The 20,213-nt window shown below is 42.1% G+C and overlaps 3 protein-coding genes across 3 annotated transcripts; 2 read left to right on the top strand and 1 right to left on the bottom strand.

Moving 5' to 3' along the window:
* Nucleotides 1-714: 714 nt before the first annotated feature.
* RAF2 (RING-associated factor 2) lies at nt 715-5,704 on the top strand. The gene is made up of 7 exons (XM_064686973.1): nt 715-993; nt 1,056-1,446; nt 1,917-3,731; nt 3,795-4,046; nt 4,108-4,336; nt 4,402-4,635; nt 4,713-5,704. The coding sequence occupies exons 2-7, from the start codon at nt 1,118-1,120 to the stop codon at nt 4,752-4,754; spliced, it is 2,901 nt and encodes a 966-aa protein (XP_064543043.1). The 5' UTR covers nt 715-993; nt 1,056-1,117; the 3' UTR covers nt 4,755-5,704.
* LOC135431758 (uncharacterized) lies at nt 5,597-17,506 on the bottom strand. Its single transcript, XM_064687042.1, has 10 exons — nt 17,013-17,506; nt 16,892-16,956; nt 16,230-16,344; nt 15,998-16,178; nt 15,752-15,944; nt 15,630-15,693; nt 15,421-15,569; nt 14,465-15,361; nt 6,239-6,382; nt 5,597-6,155 (listed from the first exon to the last, which is right to left on the bottom strand). The coding sequence occupies exons 1-10, from the start codon at nt 17,485-17,487 to the stop codon at nt 5,928-5,930; spliced, it is 2,511 nt and encodes an 836-aa protein (XP_064543112.1). The 5' UTR covers nt 17,488-17,506; the 3' UTR covers nt 5,597-5,927.
* Nucleotides 11,466-12,863, top strand: Gagr (Gag-related). The gene has a single exon (XM_064687030.1). It carries the CDS (start codon nt 11,725-11,727, stop codon nt 12,850-12,852), a length of 1,128 nt encoding a protein of 375 aa, XP_064543100.1. The 5' UTR covers nt 11,466-11,724; the 3' UTR covers nt 12,853-12,863.
* Nucleotides 17,507-20,213: the final 2,707 nt, after the last annotated feature.

Here is a 20,213-nt window from a genome sequence, read left to right as displayed (position 1 = left end):
CACACACACAAACATATATATATATATATATTCATATTCATATACACACGCAGTTAACATTCGCTTGTTTGCATGTGGTTGCCTGTATGTGTATTGGCTGCTGTCTCTCTATGTTCGATCTGCTTCAAATTATCTGCTAAAAATCTACTTAAAATGATAATGAGCATTCCGTTTGTGACTTTTATTAAATGTAATTGACATATTTACGATATGTTTTACTATAGCTCTGCCGTGAAAAAAGCGTTTCTATAAATAATTCTATTGGTTATGCTTTTAGAGCAGCATATGCAAATTGTTGTTATTTAAAAACTAGAGCTTTGATAACTCAAAAGTATCGTTGCCTTATGCAACATCGATGAGTTTTAATGCTCGATAGATTTTCGATAAGTTTCAAAATATGTACTCCTTACCTTCCCCTCAATTCGATTCTGTTTACATTAACATTAAATGTTATGCCGTAACAAATGCCCGCTCAAATTGACGATTTTCCAATTAACTTTTTGCTGTGTCAAACATGCTTTATGTTGAACTCTTTGACCACCAGCATACAAAATATTTAAAAAACTCTTAGTATTGTTCTTAAATTCATAAATCGCATAACGGAGGTGTTATTAGAAAACCGTATGTTATTTAACAGACTCACCAAATGTTAACGGCTCAATCTCTGTTAGGTGCACTGTTGTCAGTAACAGCAAAAACATTTCTTCTTCTTTTATTGCCATCCTCCACTATCTATACACGAATAAAAGCCGTCGTCGCCGCAAATTTTTTTGCAATGCTAGAAAACAATTAAGAAAAGAAGTACTATTCCAATTGCCATTTGGTCGATTGTGTGCAAATAACAAGACAAACACAGCTTTGCTTATTGAGCAACCGTACGGTAAGCACTCGCGAGGCGGCACCAAGGGCAACAGCCATTTCTGCCGGCAGACGCGACGCTTTTTTGCAAGAGCGAAAAAAAATTGAATTTGTGTAAAACGTGAGCAGCAGCGTGTAAGTATGGCCCAGCAAACATATAATTATATGATCTCGTACTACATGTGTTTAGATTTCAGTTTCTGAGTGTGCGTGCGTGTGTGTGTGTGTGTGTGTGCAGGCAGTTCTAACAAATTCAACCATGTCGAACGTGGAAATTTACGACTCGTCAAATTCGCAACTGAGCAGCGATGAATACAGCCACGACGAGGACGACGATGCATTAATGGATGTGGCCGTCAGCAAGCAAACGCCCGCCAAGTCAGCCAAATCCAAATCCAATGACAGCTCACCGAACAAAACCGACAGCACCTCCACCACGCCCCGTAAACTATCCGATGACTTGGATGCCGCCGCCGCCGCCGCGTCAACGAAGCCGCCAGCTAGTCGGGAGCATACGCAGCGTCAAATCAAGCAAATGCAGCGGGACAACCAGGCGAATCTGTATTTCAAGCGGCGCAGCATAAAATGGTAAATACTCTAAACAATTATTATATTCTGACAGATCCGTAACAGTTCTCAATAACTGAGTAATGCCTGGATTGCCCAGCTAGAGCTCCTTTTCAGGGCTTTAGTAACTACAGTGAATGCTCGCTTGAGCGGTCAACTATGGTTTGAGATTTTAATGGAAGGCCAATTGTCTTACAAGTTCTTTTCTTAGAAATGTATGTCTGTTCCTGGAACCAAAAAAAGGGTCCATGTCCGACAAATTATATATAGAGATGTAGGTTTAAACATATGAACATTGATCTTTGAGGAAATAGTTGAAATTTTAAGCTAATTAAGCCAGCAGAATTTGTATTCAAAGAAATTGTTATGTCAAATGAATCAATTTGATATTTTTTGACATTCATTCAAAGTGACAACCGAAAGAGAACTCTATGCATATTTTTTATTTTTCTGCAAATACCTGTGGTTATTAAATAGCTTTTTACGTGCAGGCTAAATCAACGGGTTACCAATAAAACCGACTACATGAGCCAGCTGCGACGCGCTCTGCCCAAAATTCAGGCGCAGGCGAGGCGAATGGCCGAATACCGCGCTGCCAAGCGGGCTATTGAACGGGAGCAGCAGGCGCGCCACCAACAACGTCGACACAGTGGACGCACGCCAAGTCGCAGTCGTAGTCGCAGCCACACGGGCAGTTTGTCGCCCGAGCTGATCTGCCTGGACGATACCGAGAATGAAGACTCGCCGGAGAAGCCCACCGACACGCCGGCGGCAGGCAATGAGCCGCAGCAGGTGGCATCGAAGACGCCACCGCCTTTCACTTTGCAACTGGAAATAGAGAGTGAGGCAACGCCAGCTGAAAATGGCTCCGTGCTGGATGAGTTCTTGACCCTGAAGCCGGTCATAGCTGCAGAGCCGATCATAGAAGAGGCCGCCGGCTGTAATAACAGCATACAGCAGCAGCAGCAACAGCAGGACATGCCAGAGTTGCCTGCCCTAGACCTGGGCTATAAAGCAGCAATTGAGACCAGAGCTAGCTTGGATATGCCTCTGGAAGAGGCCACACTCAAGCGCCGTCGTTCGGTCACGCCGCCATCGACTGAGCCGCATGTGGAGAAGCGCACCAAGTCGTTGCCAGCCGTCGATGTGGATGATGACATTATAGAGTTTACGCCTGTTTATGCAACTCCTGCAAAGCAGGCGCCAACAACAGCACAGCAAGTTGCAGTTGCAGCAGCGGCGGCAGCAGCAGCACAATTACCACCCCCGACACCACCGACAGCGTCTCCGAATAAGCCGAGCATTAACCAAGCAACTGTTGCCCAGCTGTTGGCGTCCAGAACCAACACTGAGTCACCATCAATTGCGCCTGTGCTCAAATTGGGCTCACCGTTCACGTTGACACCGTCTATCGACATGGACTTCTATGCGCAAAAGAAGACGATGCAGCCAGAAAACATGGCTGCCATCTCGTATAGCCTGGAGACGCCCACACCACCAGTGGAAGCCATGGAGATAGTCTATCCGAATGAGAAGTCCTTGGCTGCGCCAGAGTGCATTAAGACAAGTGCCGCAGCTCTAGCTCAAACAGTCAGCGCGCCGGCCGTGATACAGCAGCAGGCAGCACACGAGGCGCACATATTTGCCACGCCCTACGCTCACCAGCAGCAGCCGCCACAGCCACAGCAGCCACCACAGCAACAGCAGCCGCCACATCAACAGCAGCCTGTGCAGCAACAGCAGCAGCCACAGCAACAGCTGCCGCCACGTCCAAAGCAGCGCTCCGAATCCAATTCCAGGCAGACACAAACTCTTGCGGCGCCCACGTCAGCAGCGCGCAACAAATCCTCAGTTGATCTGAACAACAGCAACAGCGATGCGGTCTTTCATCAGCGCGTCAAGGAGCTGTACACGGAGCTGGACGAGATTATGAGTGATAAGGTGCGCGCCGTCAAGCCGGAGCTCAAGTCGTATGGCGATGAGAAGCAGCGCATTGAGGCGGACATCAAGACGCTGGATAATTTGATTAGCCAGAAGGAGGAGGAGCATAATCGTCTGCTGCATTTGCGCTGCATCAAGGAGGAGCTGCTGGCGCGCATTGAGCGCAAAGAGCGCATACTTATCATGAAGGAGATACTGCCCTCGATTCTGAACAAAAACTGCAGCACATCGGAGCTATATGAAATGCATTCACTGCTGCACAACGAACAAAATGCGCCAATGCCCTCGCGCCGTGGCTCCAGCGCGGTCGAGCAGCTGATCAACAGAGTGGAAAATGGACTGGATGATATTAAAGTCTTGCGCGGGTATGTTTGTTGTGATTTGACGGTTTGACTGTTAACTTAATTTGTTGTTCTTTAATCCTCCAGCGCTTTGGGCCTGCAGGAGAAGGCGCCGTCCTCTGCGGAGCTGTTCATGCCGCCGCCGCCGCCACAGCATTATGAGACGCAGCAGCTGCACAGACGCAACTCTGTGCCGGCCATGCGTGCATCACTGCCGCCCATAGTGGGCGATCGGTCGAGTATCTATGGACGCTCTACTGCCGTGCATGAGGATTATCGCCGAGAGCAGCCCGAGGAGCTGCTCGGCAAGCGGAATAAACAACAGCCGCCACAGTCACGGTAGGATTATATAGCCTTAGGTTCAGCTACAGTTGAGGTTTTTAAACAATTCCATTTGCAGTTATCAGCAGCTTATCAACGAGTCCAAGCAGCTGACAGGCTCTACAACGGATCTCGCTGGAAGCTCCTCGTATCGCCAACAGCAGCTGCAGCAGCCACAGGATACGCGACGCAGCCAAACCACTCCGCTGGACAATCATTTTGATAATGAGATGCCACCCAAGCCGTTGTACAACAGCAGCCCACTGGCCACAGGCAATCAGCGCAAAAGCAACGATACAAATAAGCAAGTAGGTGCACTGCATCCACAGTATAAGCTTACATATAACCCCACTGACTCCTTTGGTTATTTCAGTACAACGAAGTACATTCCATGTATCGGGCGGAGCTGCTGCAGGGTCTAGAGTCGCTGGACCGCGGCGCGAATCAAAACAATCGCAATAGCAATAACAATGTTAGCAAGCGCATGGGTGCCACTATGAATGGGCCGGAGGAGCTGGAGCGCCGCTGCCAGCACTGTGAACGCTATAAGGCCACCTACATGTGCGCCGGCTGTCAGAATCAATGGTACTGCAGTCGAGAATGTCAGGTGAGAGAGAGAGAGAGATGTGGTTTTTCGCAAAAGAGTTGCTCCTATATATTCATTCAAATATTAATTGATTGCAGGTGCGCGCCTGGGACACACATTGGGAGTCGTGCCCCAATTAGGATATACTCGCTGTATCAGCATTACTACTACTATTAAATATAAATAAATACATATATATATATATTCATAGTCGCCCCCCCGCTCCCTTTCTCCAACACTACTCAACATTTCATACATTAGTAATCGTAAAGTTTCGCTATCGGAATTTTTAATTGCAATGCATTAAAAAAAAATACATGTAATTCGTTTACAAGCACACACACACACACACACACACACACACACACACACACACAACACAACACGCACATTTTCCATTCACACTCGAGTGTCGGTAATTGCAATAGCTCAATATTCGTCAAATCATTAAAAAATTAAAAATATATATTATATATACACATGCTGTACTCAGTGTTAAATTCAAGTTCTCAATTGCCTTTAGTTATCTATATAGATGTACTTATTTTTTTTTCTGGCAGCTATAACTACATTTGCCTGTTACTTGATTGACTTTAGTTGATATGGCCCCCAACTCGTGCACTGTAGGTGATATACATATATTTTCTGATTGTCAACATTAAAGTCCCAAACACAACAATTAATTTAATAATTTATTACAAATTGCTGGCATATTATTAAAAATCTTTGTTATCGAGACATATAATAACTGAAATTTTTGCTGTTCTGTTCTTTTATTGCATTTTGTATTGCATATTTTTGAGCACACCCAAATAAGAGATTGGGCCTTAAAATAAGTTTTAATTTGACTTTGAACTTGATTTAAATTTCTGTTTTTTAATTAAGTTTTGTATCACTTTTGCTTTGCGAATTAATGAATTTTATTGATACTAACTTTTAGAGGATATGTTTGTAATTTTTTTAAATCTCGGTTAAAAAGGAAAACTTGATGAAAAGACTTAAATGTATAACGTATCAAATACTTGAATGTAGCATTTTAAGAAGCACTACGAAACTGGTCCAAACCTATTAAATTAAAAGTATAGCATATTTAATTGAGTTTTGATTTGCTTAGAAGATTAGAAGAATTCGAATAAGCTGAAACCCAAACGGCACTTGATCTACAAAAGGTGTGCTCCATAACATTGGATTGTTTTGTATGCAAAAAATGTATAAAATATTTTACAATAGTTAATATTATAAGCTGTACACTGATAGATCTTTGATGCCATAATCTGTATAGATCATATAGCTGCCATAAGTTGTTATGATTTCTACTTACTGTACCTGCGCACCTGGCAGAGCAGCTGGATGTCTGTGATGTGGAGGCGGAGCGGCTCCCTGTGGCACCATTGGACGCGTCTCAGCTTGCGGATGCGCAGCTGTCGCTTGCAGTGCAGCTTGAATTTCAGATTGGGATTCCAGACGGCATCGCTAGCCAGGCGCGTGACACACTTGAAGGCATATTGCCACCACAGACGACTGTTGTGCTTTGTGCTATGCTGTGTGCGTTTCGAAAATTTAATTTGTTGTTATGGCCATAATAATTTTGATTTGTTCTATTTTTGGCTTTATGACGACTTACCATATAAACGGGCAAAACGTAGAAGCGTTTGCATTCCCGCCGCCTAAAATTAAACGCTATCGGATGCCTCTGCGTTGTCGACACCTTTGTCAGGTGCGAACGAATGGCGCTCGAGTGGGTCGCTCGCTGGTGCTGCAGGCGGCCCTATTGTAGTCGTTGTTGTTGTTGTTGTTGTTGTTGTGCGTTAGGTTTTCCAAATCGGTTCGGAAATGGAATTGAAAATGGAAGCGAGACAGGCGCGCACAGGCACGCGCACTTAATTAATTCGTTTTTCAAACAATGAACATATTTTCTATTTATTAATTATACCCTCACAATGAGCATTATATATTTGTTAACAGGGGTAAATCTTGATATTATGTAGAGCTTGCTCGGAATAGCGAGCTGATTAAACCATTTCTGGGAGCCCATTAGACCTGACTGTTCCATAGGAACTCAGCTTTCTTTGCAGATATGTTAATGAAATTTGGTAAAGATGTTTATTTTTGATAGAGATGGTTTATAAACTGATAACAGTCGGATTGATTCACTATATCCTATAGCTGTCATAGGAATAGTCAAGCGAAAATTGAAGAACTTTTTTTCATAGTAAAAATAACTTAATCCTTAGTGCAAATAAATTTGGTCACAATTAATGTTCTATGAATCTTAGCCCTATTTATTATAGAACACAAATGTAGCCCTTGTATATGAAAATATATAAGGCTTTCTATATATTTCAGAACAACGGGCAATTGTAAACTATGAATTGAATTGTCTTAAAACAAATTTGGAAAATATATGACAAATCAAGGCAGAAGGATGTTAGAATCCAACTTCATGAATCAAGGCTTAAAGCAGGAGTGGATTTGAACCATGAACCAAAAAATTGACATTTTCTTCTCTTATTTTGCGACCTTGATAGGTGTAATCATTTTGTTGTTGATATTATATAATAAAAGTTTATACTAATAATAAACAAAATACAATTTATGATCATACAAATTTTATAATGATTGTCTTTTTTTTTATTGTTAGTATAAACTTGATTGTTTTAATTATATTTATTATGGCTGTATTGGAATTTATAAGTGTGAATTTAATTATTTATTTATTTTTATTTTTTACTGCTACTAGACTGAGATTCGAACCTGGGTCCTGCTTTATCAGCTGCCTGGATTACTTAGGATTACTTTTAATTTAATTTATTTTTTAATTTATTATTATTATTTATAATATATATTTTTATGTTTGTTAATTTATTATTTTAATTTATTTGTTAATTTATTATTATTATTTATTATATTACTATTATATAATATATATATTATATTATTATTTATTTATTTATCTAGCCCAATTAGAACTGGTGTAAAAGTTTCTAACTAAAAATTGGCTCAATTTGATTTCTAACAATTTATCAGCAAGTGTATCTAATTTTCGGCTAGTGCCAGATAATTAGTTTTCATAGTTTAATATGCAAAAAATGTATTTGTTTCTTACTGTAATTCGCTTAGAAGAATGTTACGCTAAATTTGGCTTGCAAATGATTCAAAGCTTTGTGTGATAAGTGAAACTCCATTCAGTTGGGTTTGCTTTTGGGATCGGATGCGGGCGGCGGGTTTGCGGGCGGCGGGTTGCGGGCGGCCTCTGACTCCGACTCCGACTGCGAGTCTCGGGGGACTGTGGCCCCGTGGCCTTGGCCCTGAACTTGCTTATCAAGGCGGCGGCGGCGCACAGAGCAAAGATTTACAATTTGTTGTTGTTTACATAATTACTGTAAAAATTACAGTTGCAAGTTGTAAATTGTTTTTAATCGCGAATGCGGTTTGAACAAATGCGAACTGACAGTCGAACCGGGCCCCAGACCGAGACCCAGCCGCAGTCCCAGTCGCAGCTGAGGGCAATTAAATGCGCTTATCAATTTGGAGCCGTGGCTCGAATTAGCACCCCCCACACACACACACACACACACACACACACACACACACACACCTAGCAGCCGGTCAGGCGTCCTCCGGCTGGCTCTCTGTCTATGGGGTCTACGGTTCTGGGCTCTGGGTTTGGTTTTGGTTTTGGTTTTGGTGTTGATGTTGGGCTCGGCTATTATTAAACAGTTTTACAAGCCGCTAACGCTTCAAAATTGTTGCTAATTAGTTGAATCGCGCACGCCGGCGCACCAGACCTTAAAAGCGCCCACGATAAGGTGTGCGGGCGACAGAGGGGGGCGGGGTGGGGAGGGGCAAGAGGTGTACGGTTTGGGTCCAATAAAATTCTGTACACATCGTCGTCATATATGCCAATTGTGTGTCACGCAGAGACAACAACAGAACAATCGAAGCGGGCCGAGATACGATTTCGGGTTTTCGTGTCGAAACGCAAAATACATTTTGCCGAATATTAAAAGTTGGCAAGAAAAAAGTGTTTAGCAGCTTAGAAAGAGTTGCGAGCCATAAATAAACACTCACAATTAGCTTAATCTACGACATATTCGATTTGGAACTTTTTTGGTAAGTGCGAAAAAAAAAACAAAGAAAATTGTTAGAAGCTGGGAAAAAAAAGAATTTGGCAACTTAAAAAAAGAAGCGAGCTATAAATAAACACTCGCAATTGGCTTAATGAATTGTGTATTTGATTTAGAACTTTTTTGGAAGAGCAAAAAATAGTTAGCAAAATTTAAAAACTTAAAAAAAAGGTGTGTCAAAAATAAATACTCAAAATGAGTTTAAATAATGTCATCAAATAAAGCAAAACAACAACAAAAAATTGTTTATACTTTGAGAAAAAGAATTTAGAAACTTAAAAAAAGAAGCGAGTCACGAAAAAATACTCAAAAGTAGTTTAAAAAATCACATAAAATGAAGCAAAACAACTTTAAAAATTGATAAAAAAAAAGAAATTGGTAACTTAAAAAAAGAAGCAACGATTAATAAGCTTAAATAAAAAATATTTTTGAATTGGATTTTTTAGAAGCTCAAAAATATTGGTGAAAAAAAAAGAGAATTTGGACACACAAAAAAAGAAACATAGAAAAGAGACTTAAAATTAGATCAACGAGTAATATTTGTGGAATTTTTTTAGAGACACAAAAGTTGGACAAAAAGAAAGGGCTAGCTTTGTGTAAACTAAAAAGATATTCGAAATTAGATTGAATAATAATAAATTTAAACAGGAGGAAATTTTCTATATCAGGCATTTGTTAAGGGTTAAAATATAAGTTTCCTGCGGAAAAATACTTTTGCTTTTATCTATAGGCTAATTTGTTGAGAGTTTTCATTTCGAAAAACAACACAATTTTAATTGGTATTAAATATATTTATATATATTATAATATATTTGATAAACCTACTAATGTGTTTCCTATAGAAATACGATCAAGGCCATGGTACAGTCATTCTCTAGAAAAATGGATATTCTTTCATATACAAAATGCTCTTGAAAAAATGCTATTTACACATTTATTCTCATAAAGTTAACAGCATATTGTTAATAGATCAATGTAAATATTCAATATGAACGTCAGCATAAAAAAAAAGAAAAATAAACATTTATTTTTTACTCTTGAAGAAGACTTTTAAAAAAAAAACCAAGCGCACAAATTAAATAACAATTGATTTTATGTGAAGACTTTTTACTGATTTTATTATTGTATATATTGTAAATTGACTGATAGACTTTAATTGACCCGCCCCTGCCCCCCCCCCCCCCCCACGAACACCTCAGGCCATAGAAAGTTTTTCAATTATATTCAAAGTGACTTTTGCGAATCCTTGAACAAACAAATTAAAACTTAACTTGCCTATTCGAATAGCTTAAGGCAATCTTTGGCTATATCTTCATGGAAATCTTTCAATAATTTCGCTTGGGAAATCTACAAAACTTTGGCTACGCTTCGATTCCGAGCTCGATTCGTGTGCGCTTTTTCGATCTATGATCTATGTGCGTGTCACCAGAGAGAGTGTGTGTGTGTGTGTGTGTGTGTGTGTGTTGTGTGTTTGTGTGTGTGTGTGTTTGTGTTGTGTGTTTGCTGGGTTGTTACTATCTCTATCTGTCAAAGCGTTGCCTATGAATATGTGCGATCGTCGAGCCCGTGTGTTTTTATACCCTGTATCCATTGCGAATGAGCTACAAAGGGTATATTGGTGAGATATATATTCATCAGGATTGATCAGCTAAGTCGTTCTAGCTTTGTTTGTCTGTCTGTTGATCTTATTGATCTCAGAGTCTAAACTGGTAGCAGAACTAGAAGCATTATCTTTCTTACAGATTCTCGTATATGTGTGCTTTTTACTTTTCTACTTTCCAAAATGCAATCAAAATATTATATAAAATAAAACTTCCCGGAAAAATTCCTATAAATAGGTAATATCAGCCCCCAGTTTTGGACATATTTCCCAGATTATCAAAGACAAAAATGCCAAATTTCCCGAATATGAAGCTTGTCGTTTATCATATGTAGAATAATGATACAATTATTGCGATAGCTCCCTTCACTTTTACAAAAGAATCGATAAATATCGATTTGTACTCCATGGTCTTATTTGACTAATCGGTTATTAACGAGTTAAAAAAATCGAAATAGATATAGAGGCATCCAGGATTGTATAGTTTACAACTGTCTAGGAGAGTGGAACATACTAAATAAGCTAGGGGAATACCCTTCATTTTTGGATTACACCCCCATCGAATGATATCTAAAATGTTACCCTTATAGAACAGTGGAGCATACAAAATAAACTTAACTTTTGGTGTATACATGAAAATGGCATTCTATTCAAACAATCAGCACAGCAGTTATTGAAAAATGAAAGTTTCCCCCTCTTTGAATATGACTGTCTAGTCAGAGCTGTGTACAGGGTATCTGTTGCTCGAGCCAGCCTTGGCTTTCACACTCCTATTTGTTGTCATTTGTGCATATATGATTCAGCCAGTGGGTATACAAAACAACTCCCACAAGCACCACCAGCAGCAGCACCACAAGCACCACCACCACCACAATGCGAGGCGTTTCAGTTCAATCGGGCAGCGGGGACAACCGACAACGAACCGAGTCGAGGCGAACGGTCGACCGCGACGAACGGTCGGTCGGTCGACCGAACCGATCCCAACCCGAACCGAAACCGAACCGAAGCGAGCGAGCGGTCGACCGATTCATTCCGTTCCCGTTTGCCGTATCGCGGGTTGTTGGTTTGTGTCAATTCGAATTTCGCATTCGTTCGGTTCGGTTGTTGTTGGGGGTATTTTTGTTCGTAGTGTTCGAAGTAAAATTCATGTTAATGAATGTTAATTTATACATTTTGTAAGAATCTAAAATCTGTTTATTTCAACAACAACAACTGCAACAACGGCAACAATTATTATTGGAAGCGCGCGCGAAATTGTTATTTGATTTTTGAAACGCGATTCGCTTGAGATTTATTTTTATTTTTTCGGCATATACTAGTAGTCGTGCATGGAACGTCGCGTAGATCGCATCGATAGGGAACGAGAACAACAGCGCGATTGACATGGATCCCGATTTCGTGAACAAATACAACCAAGTGCTGAATCGCCTGAAGCTTGTCGAGAATTTCGATGGCACCGATGCCGGCAAGCTGCCGCAGTTTCTACACAAAATCGACGCCCTAATGCCCGCGATCAACACATTCGATGACTACTACAAAGCGCAGCTGATTGGACACATCAAGAACAAATGCACAGATCGGGCCAGAGATGCGGTCTTCACCCGGCAGCTGAGCGCTCCGGCGGGCACGGCCAACGGCCACGGCCAGGCGGGCAATGGGAGCGCTCTGCTGAAGGCCGAGTCCTGGCACAAGCTGAAGGAGCAGCTGCTGCACAGCTTTGCGGAGCGCGAGTCCAGCTACGCGCTGATACACAAGATCCGCAGCGCCGTGCTCGACTCCAATATCGAGCTGTACTATCAGAAGATGTCGAAGCTGAAGCAGCGACTGCTCAATCGCAAGCTGACCCACAATGATACCCTGTACTCGCTGGAGGATATTGAGCGTATAACGCTGCAAGTGTTTCGGGATCATCTGCCGGAGCCGACGCACTCGATGATCCTGCGACGCAACCCGAAGAGCATGGAGGAGGCCTATCGCTATATTGTCGAGGTGCAGCAACAGTTCTACACGCAGAGCGGACCCTTGGGCGGGGAGCAGGGCGCCACGTTCAGCACCAGCCACAAGCAGACCTTTGGCATGGTCGGCATGGGCGGCGTCGGCACAGGCACCGTGGGCTCCAGCATGGGCATGGGCTCCGGCGTGGGCATGGGCCTGGGCATTGCGTCCGTCGGCCTGGCCAGCACGGGCTTCTCGTACGGCCGCCAAATGTCCGAAAAGGGCACCGCCAACTCCACGCAGGGCTATCAGCAGCAGAGCAGCAGGAGCTACTACAATCAGTCGGCGCCCCTGGTTGGCGCTGGCAAAACGAATCCCATGTTCAAGAGCAACGGCAATCCCTCCTTCAAGTCCAGCTTCAGCTACAACGGCAGCGGGAGCGGGAGTGGCAGCGGGAGTGGAGGCTACTCCAACAGCAAGCTGGACAAGAACAAGTCGAAGCAGCAGGGTCCGGGTCAGGGTCAGGGTCAGGGCAAGAATGTGAAGGCGAACAGCGGCAGCGGCTGGCGGAAATAGCACCAAGAGATTGGATTGGAATGAGCTAACCCAATGCCATGACCTAATCTCTTTTCGTAAACTGCTGTGACTAAGCCCCGGATTGCGATTCCAATTGCGATTGCATGCCTCATGCTAATTACCCCAATCTAATAGTCAGGTGGATGGATGCTGCGCCCGATTTGATGATTCTCTCTCTCTGTTTGTTGTTGTTGTTGTTGATGATGATTGCAACTCTGACACCGCCATGGCGCATGTTAATTATTAGATCATAAGTCCCAAGTGCCCCCCCTCCCCCCACCGCTCTCACTAAACCACCCCCCCCCCCCACCCACCCGACCCCCTCTCAAATTGTTGTTTACAATAAAGTGTAAAGTCTAACACCCGCCCATGGATTTCTTGGCATGGTTTTGTGTCGCTTCCCGCCTATCTTATCATTTGTATATATCTTACAGATATCTGCCATAAATCAATGGATAGTTTGACGCCAATTTTGCTGTTTTATATCAGCTCAACTGTCATTTATATTAATTGGGCCCAAATGCGTCACGTCACGTACAATATTTTGATTTGTATAATAGGAAAAACCAGGGCTGCTCACTCGAAGGAATTTGTGAGTGGAGCGGTTCACAAATTGAACCAAAATTCCTGCCTGAAACTGGTTCCCTTTGTGAACCAAATCCTTCAGTTCAGTTTTTGGTGTTTTTTTTTTAAATTTTTGTTAAACAATTCAATCGATTGACAAATTGAGGCCTGAGCTAAGCTTTGGTTCATCCTGCGGAAGATTTGATTTAGAACCATCTTGTCTTTTCTTACATAAAAGAAAGACAACTAACATATCCCTTGATTTCCACCTACTGACTTCCGCCGAAGCGCCATATAAGCAATATCGACCAAATCGAACCGGTTCGGCCTTGAATTTACTTTTTTAAACACTTAAAATTAAACCCTAAACCAGTTCAAAGCCAAATATTCAACTCTTGTAAACTATAAACCGAATCTTCAACTAGATAAATGCCCAAGGCACAGCCGAACCAAGGCCCGAACCGGATCATATTTTTTTAATTATCTAAACTAAACTATTTTTCATTTAAAAATAGTTTTTCAATTCTATAAAACTTATTTAAAATATTGCTTAAAAGTTTTTTCCAAAATTGACAAAAATTTGCTGAAACCAGGTTCAAACCAAAAAAGAGATTCATGAACCGAACCAGTCATTGGCTTAAATCGTGAACCGAACTGCCAATTGTAAAATGTGCCCTAAAAATGTAAGCTAAAATTGGACGATTTTTGATGAAACAAGGTTCAAACCCAGACCTGAATCGTTCGATGTGAAAAAAGAATTTCACGAACCGAACCTCGTGGCGAGTCATTGGCTTAAATCGTGAACCGAACCAATTGTGAAATCTTCCTTCAAAATTTAAGCTAAAATTGACAGAAATTTGTTAAAACAAGTTCCCAACCAAGCCCTGATTCCCTTGATCTGCAAAAAGAGATTCACGAAGCGAAGCTCTTAACTCAGCATTGGTTCAAATCGTGAACCGAACCACGAACCATTTTTTTTTGTTTTGTGGTATTCCCATCCCTGGTATATGTATATGCATAAATAGTTGCTTGAGGTACTCGCACTCACCGCATGTTGTTGTCCACTGCGTGAGCCCGCGGAGCAGTTGTCATAGTTGTTATCCGGCGGCGGCGGCTCGTTGGTCTCCTGCAGCTTGACGCCGCGTGTCTTGGTCTTGTCGCGCTCCGGCTTGCCGAAGAGTCCCCGGCGCTCGGCCATGCGGATGAGGTACTTCTCGTTGAGCTGGGTGAGCGATTTGCGGCGGACGAGCGAGAGGTAGCTGCCCGTCGCCAGCTGCTGGATGCAGTTGTCCTGGTTGATGCAGATGTCCGGCACAGTGTCCTGGACGAACTCATCGATGTCGGGCGTCACAATCAGATCGATGCTGTCGACGCGCGGCAGCTGGACAGCCGCTGGCGCCGTCGGTTCGCCCGGCTTGGCGTTCAGTTCCGGCTGGGATTTGCGCTTATCCTCGGCGGCGAGCTTGTCCTTTTTGCGCGGCGACTCCTTGGACATGGCCGCAGCGGGTATATTGGCCGCCTCAGCCTCGGCAATGGCCTCCAGCCGTTTCACCTCCCGGTACGCCTGTCGATGCTTCTCCAGCGCCAGCCTGTTGATCACGCCCAGCACATGCTGCACCATATCCTCGTTCTCGGTGCCGACTATCGAATGGGTCTGATAAAGCACAAACTGGATTTGCGGCCGCGACATCGACATGGTCAGCGTGAGCAGCTGCTCCTCCAGAATGCAGCCGACGCGCTGTTTGCCCTCATCGCTGACCTCCGATTCGGTGAGCACCTCGAGCATGCTCAGATCTCCGCCACGGGAGCAAATCAAATCAATTGGATCCGAGATGGCGCTAAATGAATTCGGGGGCGTGGCAAAGACGCCGACAACACTGCGAAAGCGATTCGATTCCATGGGAAAGGAGGTGAAGGCGTCGCCAAAGAGCCGTATGTTGTTGACCTGCAGGGGAAGATTGCGGCTCCAGGGATCTCTATGAGAGGGATATATTTGAATCTTACCCCAATGGTTTCCATATAGCGTCGGTAATCCTTGAGATTGGCGCCCGCGCCGTAGACATAAAAGTTATTCACGCGATTCACGGAGTAAAAAAGTGCCGCCAGGTACGCGGTGGAGCGGGGCGAATCCACATGGGTTTGCAGTATGTCACCTGGTTGACATGGACATAAAGAATATTCCAAATAAATCCATAAATATTTAGCCTATTTACCGTATAGCTCGAAATAGTCCATGAGCTTGGACATGATCGCCGGGCCATACGAAAAGTTTTTGTCCTGCAAAAGGGAGATCTAGAGAAAGCTGGACGGGATTAGGGTCTATCCAAAAGGTCACCTGCATAATAAAATAGTGCTTGGTCATGAGACGCGACTTGGTGAACTCGCTGCGATCCTTGGGTATAATGGATATCACCAGCGGGCAAATGTTGTCCCATTTGCAGTGCTGCTCCAGCAGCGGCTGCTCATCGTCCGGCCCGTGCACCGTGTAGCCCATCTCTGTGAGTATCTTATTCGCCTCCGACTTGTTGCTGGGTTGGGGAAGTTATCAAATTGCAGCTGGCCACGGGCAGGGCTGACTTACCGCACGAGGAAGGGATTTATCCAGCCGGTGACAACGGGATTGGCTGCCGCAATGGCCACCTTCTCGTTCTGCAGATGTATGGGCAGCAGCTGGGAGAGTCGGAGGGCGCCGACGCCGATCCGCATGCGGGAGATGGAGGCGGCCAGGCGCACGCGATGCTGCCACAGCACATTCGCAATTTCTGGCGAGGAACGTCAGGGATTAACTGAATGGGCAGGAGATGGCCACCTACCTGTTACCTGCGCCTCCTTATAGAGCTGTGCCTGCTGTTCGTGATATTCCGAGTTGCGATTCTTGAAGTCGCGATCGTAGAGCTCGAAGAGCATCAACCAAATCCGCTGCTCATCCTCGATGTACTACGGAAAGATATATAAAGATAGATATATATATATATATATATGCTAAGGATACATATGTAAATATGTATATATTCATTTTATTGCAACTTTCACTTTTCCACCAGCGAGAAAATTTAAATCCACGCGTTCTAGCGAAAGCTTTCATTTTCACGCAGTTTGCCAGCTTTCGATCAAATACTTCTTTAAACATGAATACGAATTTCGCCCATTTTCCGCTTTTGGAAGTGGATTACGCAAAATCAGCAAAGCAGGTATAAAATAAGTTTCAGCTAGAACTTAATTTTACGAAAATTGTGCGAGAAATTTAACAAGCTCTGATTTTGAACTCGTTTAGATCACAAAAACATGGTATAGTAAAAAAGAAACAGCTTCCTTCTTTCAGATCGAGCTATGCATTGATCAGTCAGTGAGTCAATCAATCAGTCAGTCAATCAATCAGTCAGTCAATCAATCAGTCAATCAATCAGTCAGTCAGTCATAATTGAGATATAAAAATAAACAACTCCTACGACTACGAAATTCCACTTTATTTTACCTTTTTGTTGCGCTCCTGCTCATAGAAACCGATAGCCGACAAGGCGTTGCACAACACTGTTTTATCTGAAAACAAAAAGTGAGGTTATGTCGGATAGAATCTCAAAGCAACCGCTACTCACAGCGAAACACGTCGTAGATCAGCGAGTAGGCCAGCCGCATCTCGTGCTCATTCTGGAAAACAACGGGCAGGGCGGGTTTGCGCAACAGCTTGGCCGCATTCGCAATGGTGGGCAGATTCCAGCGAGCGCTGGCCTTCAGCCGAATCCTCACCGTGGTCGCATGACAGTGCTTGAGGACGCGACTGCGCCGTCCGTTGGGACTGATGCTGGGCGAGATGATTTTGGTGATGCGCTCCGGATCGAAGGCGGGCTTGTTCCGCTTATCGATGTCCTTTAGGGATATATTGATGTCGCCGGACTCGTTCACCTGGCGCTGGATCTCGAGCAGCATGAAGTACATCTTGTCCTGCCACTCCTCGTCGCTGGGCAAATAGATTTGCTTGGCCTTGCGCAGCTGTGTGCTGCGCTCCTTGAAGATGGCCGGATAGACGGAGAATATGTCCGCCAAGCTAAGAAAAAACAATTGATTCGACATGGTCCGCACGCCTCCAACGAACAGCAGCAACTGCCGCCAGCTGCCAGCCTGTTGTCCCAATCCCCAATCCCCAATCCCCGATCCCCGCCAGTGACAATTGCTGATTTCCATTTCCATTTCCATTACCAAATTCACTCTGGTTCGTGCTTAACACCAATTCAATGCTGCGAGCGAATCGACAACGACTCTGCCAGCTCCATGCAATACTTATCTATCTCGCATTCCCCTATCCCCCTCCAGGGCCACTCTCTCTCTGCACTCGGAGAAAAAGAGGAGACTGAGCTGAAATAATAATAATAATAATAACGATAATAATAATAATAATAATAACAACAATAATGATAATAATAATAATAATAATAATAATAATAATAATAGCAATAATAATGATAATAATAATAATAACAATAATAATAATAATAATAATAATAATAATAATAATAAAAATAATAATAATAATAATAACAATAATAATAATAATAACAATAATAATAATAATAACAATAATAATAAAAATAATAATAATAATAATAACAATAATAATGATAATAATAATAATAACAATAACAACAATAATAATAATAATAATAATAATAATAATAATAATAATAATAATAATAATAATAATAATAATAATAATAATAATAATAATAATAATAATAATAATAATAGAATAGAGTATCAAAAGCCTGATGACATATTATATATGATGACATCTAAGAATATATAATATATTTTATTCTTAGATTAAGTATGAGTTCTGTGTTCTATGAGTTCTATGTATCAAAATATAAATGAGTTCAAAATATAATATTTAAATAAACAACAAATTTCAATTAGGTAAAAAAATATTTTTATAAGAATTTTAAAAACTTGAAAAAGTTTGATACTTGATAAGTATTGTTCTAGGAAGAGTATTGTGTTTAAGTCTCATTTTTCTTTTTTTTTCTGTATATATGTTATGTTCTGATTCTTTGTCGAAGTTAATATTAAATCTTAGTATTTATATCTTGGCAAAGCATAAGTTATATAATAAATAAAAATAATTGTTAATAAATATAATAAAGGAGTAATAAAAAATTAACAAAAATATTTTAAACAAAATTAAAGATAAAAAGAATAAAAAACTTATTAAAAACAAACCTTTTTTTATTTTGATTATTTATTTTGTTTAACTTTTGAAATTATTACACCCCTTATTTAATAGGAATTTCTGGGTTGAGACTAGACTTTATTTCTCTCAGTGCACAATTCATATGGAGCATGCAATGTGCACGCTATTGCTCACCACAAAGGACAAAGCGTTCGTCAGTTGAGTTGGTTACGTTAGGTTCTATTTGAGCCGGAGCCGGAGCGGGAGCCGGAGCGGGGTCTGGTCTGGGGTCTGTGACGGATCTGGCCGATATCACACTTACCTTTTATTTTTTACGGCCTCAGCACGCGGCCATAAATTCCGTTTGCCATATTAGAGGGGCGGGGGGGAGAGATGTGCGCTGGTTCGCATGATTTGCTCTGATTGGAAACCGTCTTCAATAAATTGCCAAATGTCACAGTCCAACGCCCGTTGACAACCGCCGACGCAGGCGGGGCTGAGGCAGGAACGGGGGCGTGGCAACCGTTCGCAATTCATGCAACGTGTTTGCATTGATTAGACTATGTCCCACTCTCCCTCCTCCACCTCCGCCTCGAGTTGGGCGCCATTTGATGAACAGCTTTGGCTTTGAGGAACGCTCAATTTGGAGCTCAGCCATCAAATTAGTCATCGATTATCCCTGGAGGCGGGGAAGGTTACAGCTAACTGGCGGGGGCGGGGGGAGGGGCGGGGGGAAGTCACCCAGCCATTTGTTGGGTCGTCATTTCTATATTGGCCTAGGTCAAATATCGATTATCGCTGCCTGTCTATTGGGTCAGATTCAAATTGAATGTCAATTTGATTGGCATTTCTGGGTTACAAACTATTACAGAGGATTCTGCTATTATAAATATATATGCATATAGACATTCAGTTCAAAGTTGGGTGTATAATAAATTTATCACGGTATGTTTAGGAAATGGAAGAAGACATATCTGAAGCTATAAAACTCTATGTATGACTGACTGACTGACTGATTGACTGACTGACTGACAGATTGGTGAGTATAAGCTGGGAAGCTGAAATTTTCAATTTGGTGGATGACGTTACTTTTTCAAATTTATTTCCAAAGATCTATACGAAAAATTATTTTAGACGTTCTTTTCGCAAAATTCAAGCTTCTTCGGTGGAAAAAACAATTCATGCATGTTTGTTTTGCTCATATGCAAACATGCATGCATGCATGTATACTTATGTACATACATACATACATATATACATACACACATACATACATACACACATACACACATACATATACACCACTGTATATACATACATATATACATACATAATTATGTACATATATACACATACATGCATACATATGTACATACATACATATATATGTACATACACCCGTACATACATACATACAAAATTATGTACTTACATACACATACACATGCATACATATGTACATACATGCATATATACATATGTACATACATACATACATATGTACATACATAAATACATACATATATATATACATACATACATACATACATACATACATACATACATACATACACACACACACACACACACACACATACATACACACACACACACATACATACACACACACACA

This window comes from Drosophila montana, unplaced genomic scaffold (genome assembly GCF_035044405.1).
Source record: "Drosophila montana isolate Dmon_TW-CO22-7 unplaced genomic scaffold, ASM3504440v1 contig_1455_1, whole genome shotgun sequence".
NCBI lineage: Eukaryota > Metazoa > Arthropoda > Insecta > Diptera > Drosophilidae > Drosophila > Drosophila montana.
The sequence above is the reverse complement of the archived record's forward strand: the minus strand, read 5'-3'. Positions and strand labels throughout refer to the sequence as shown.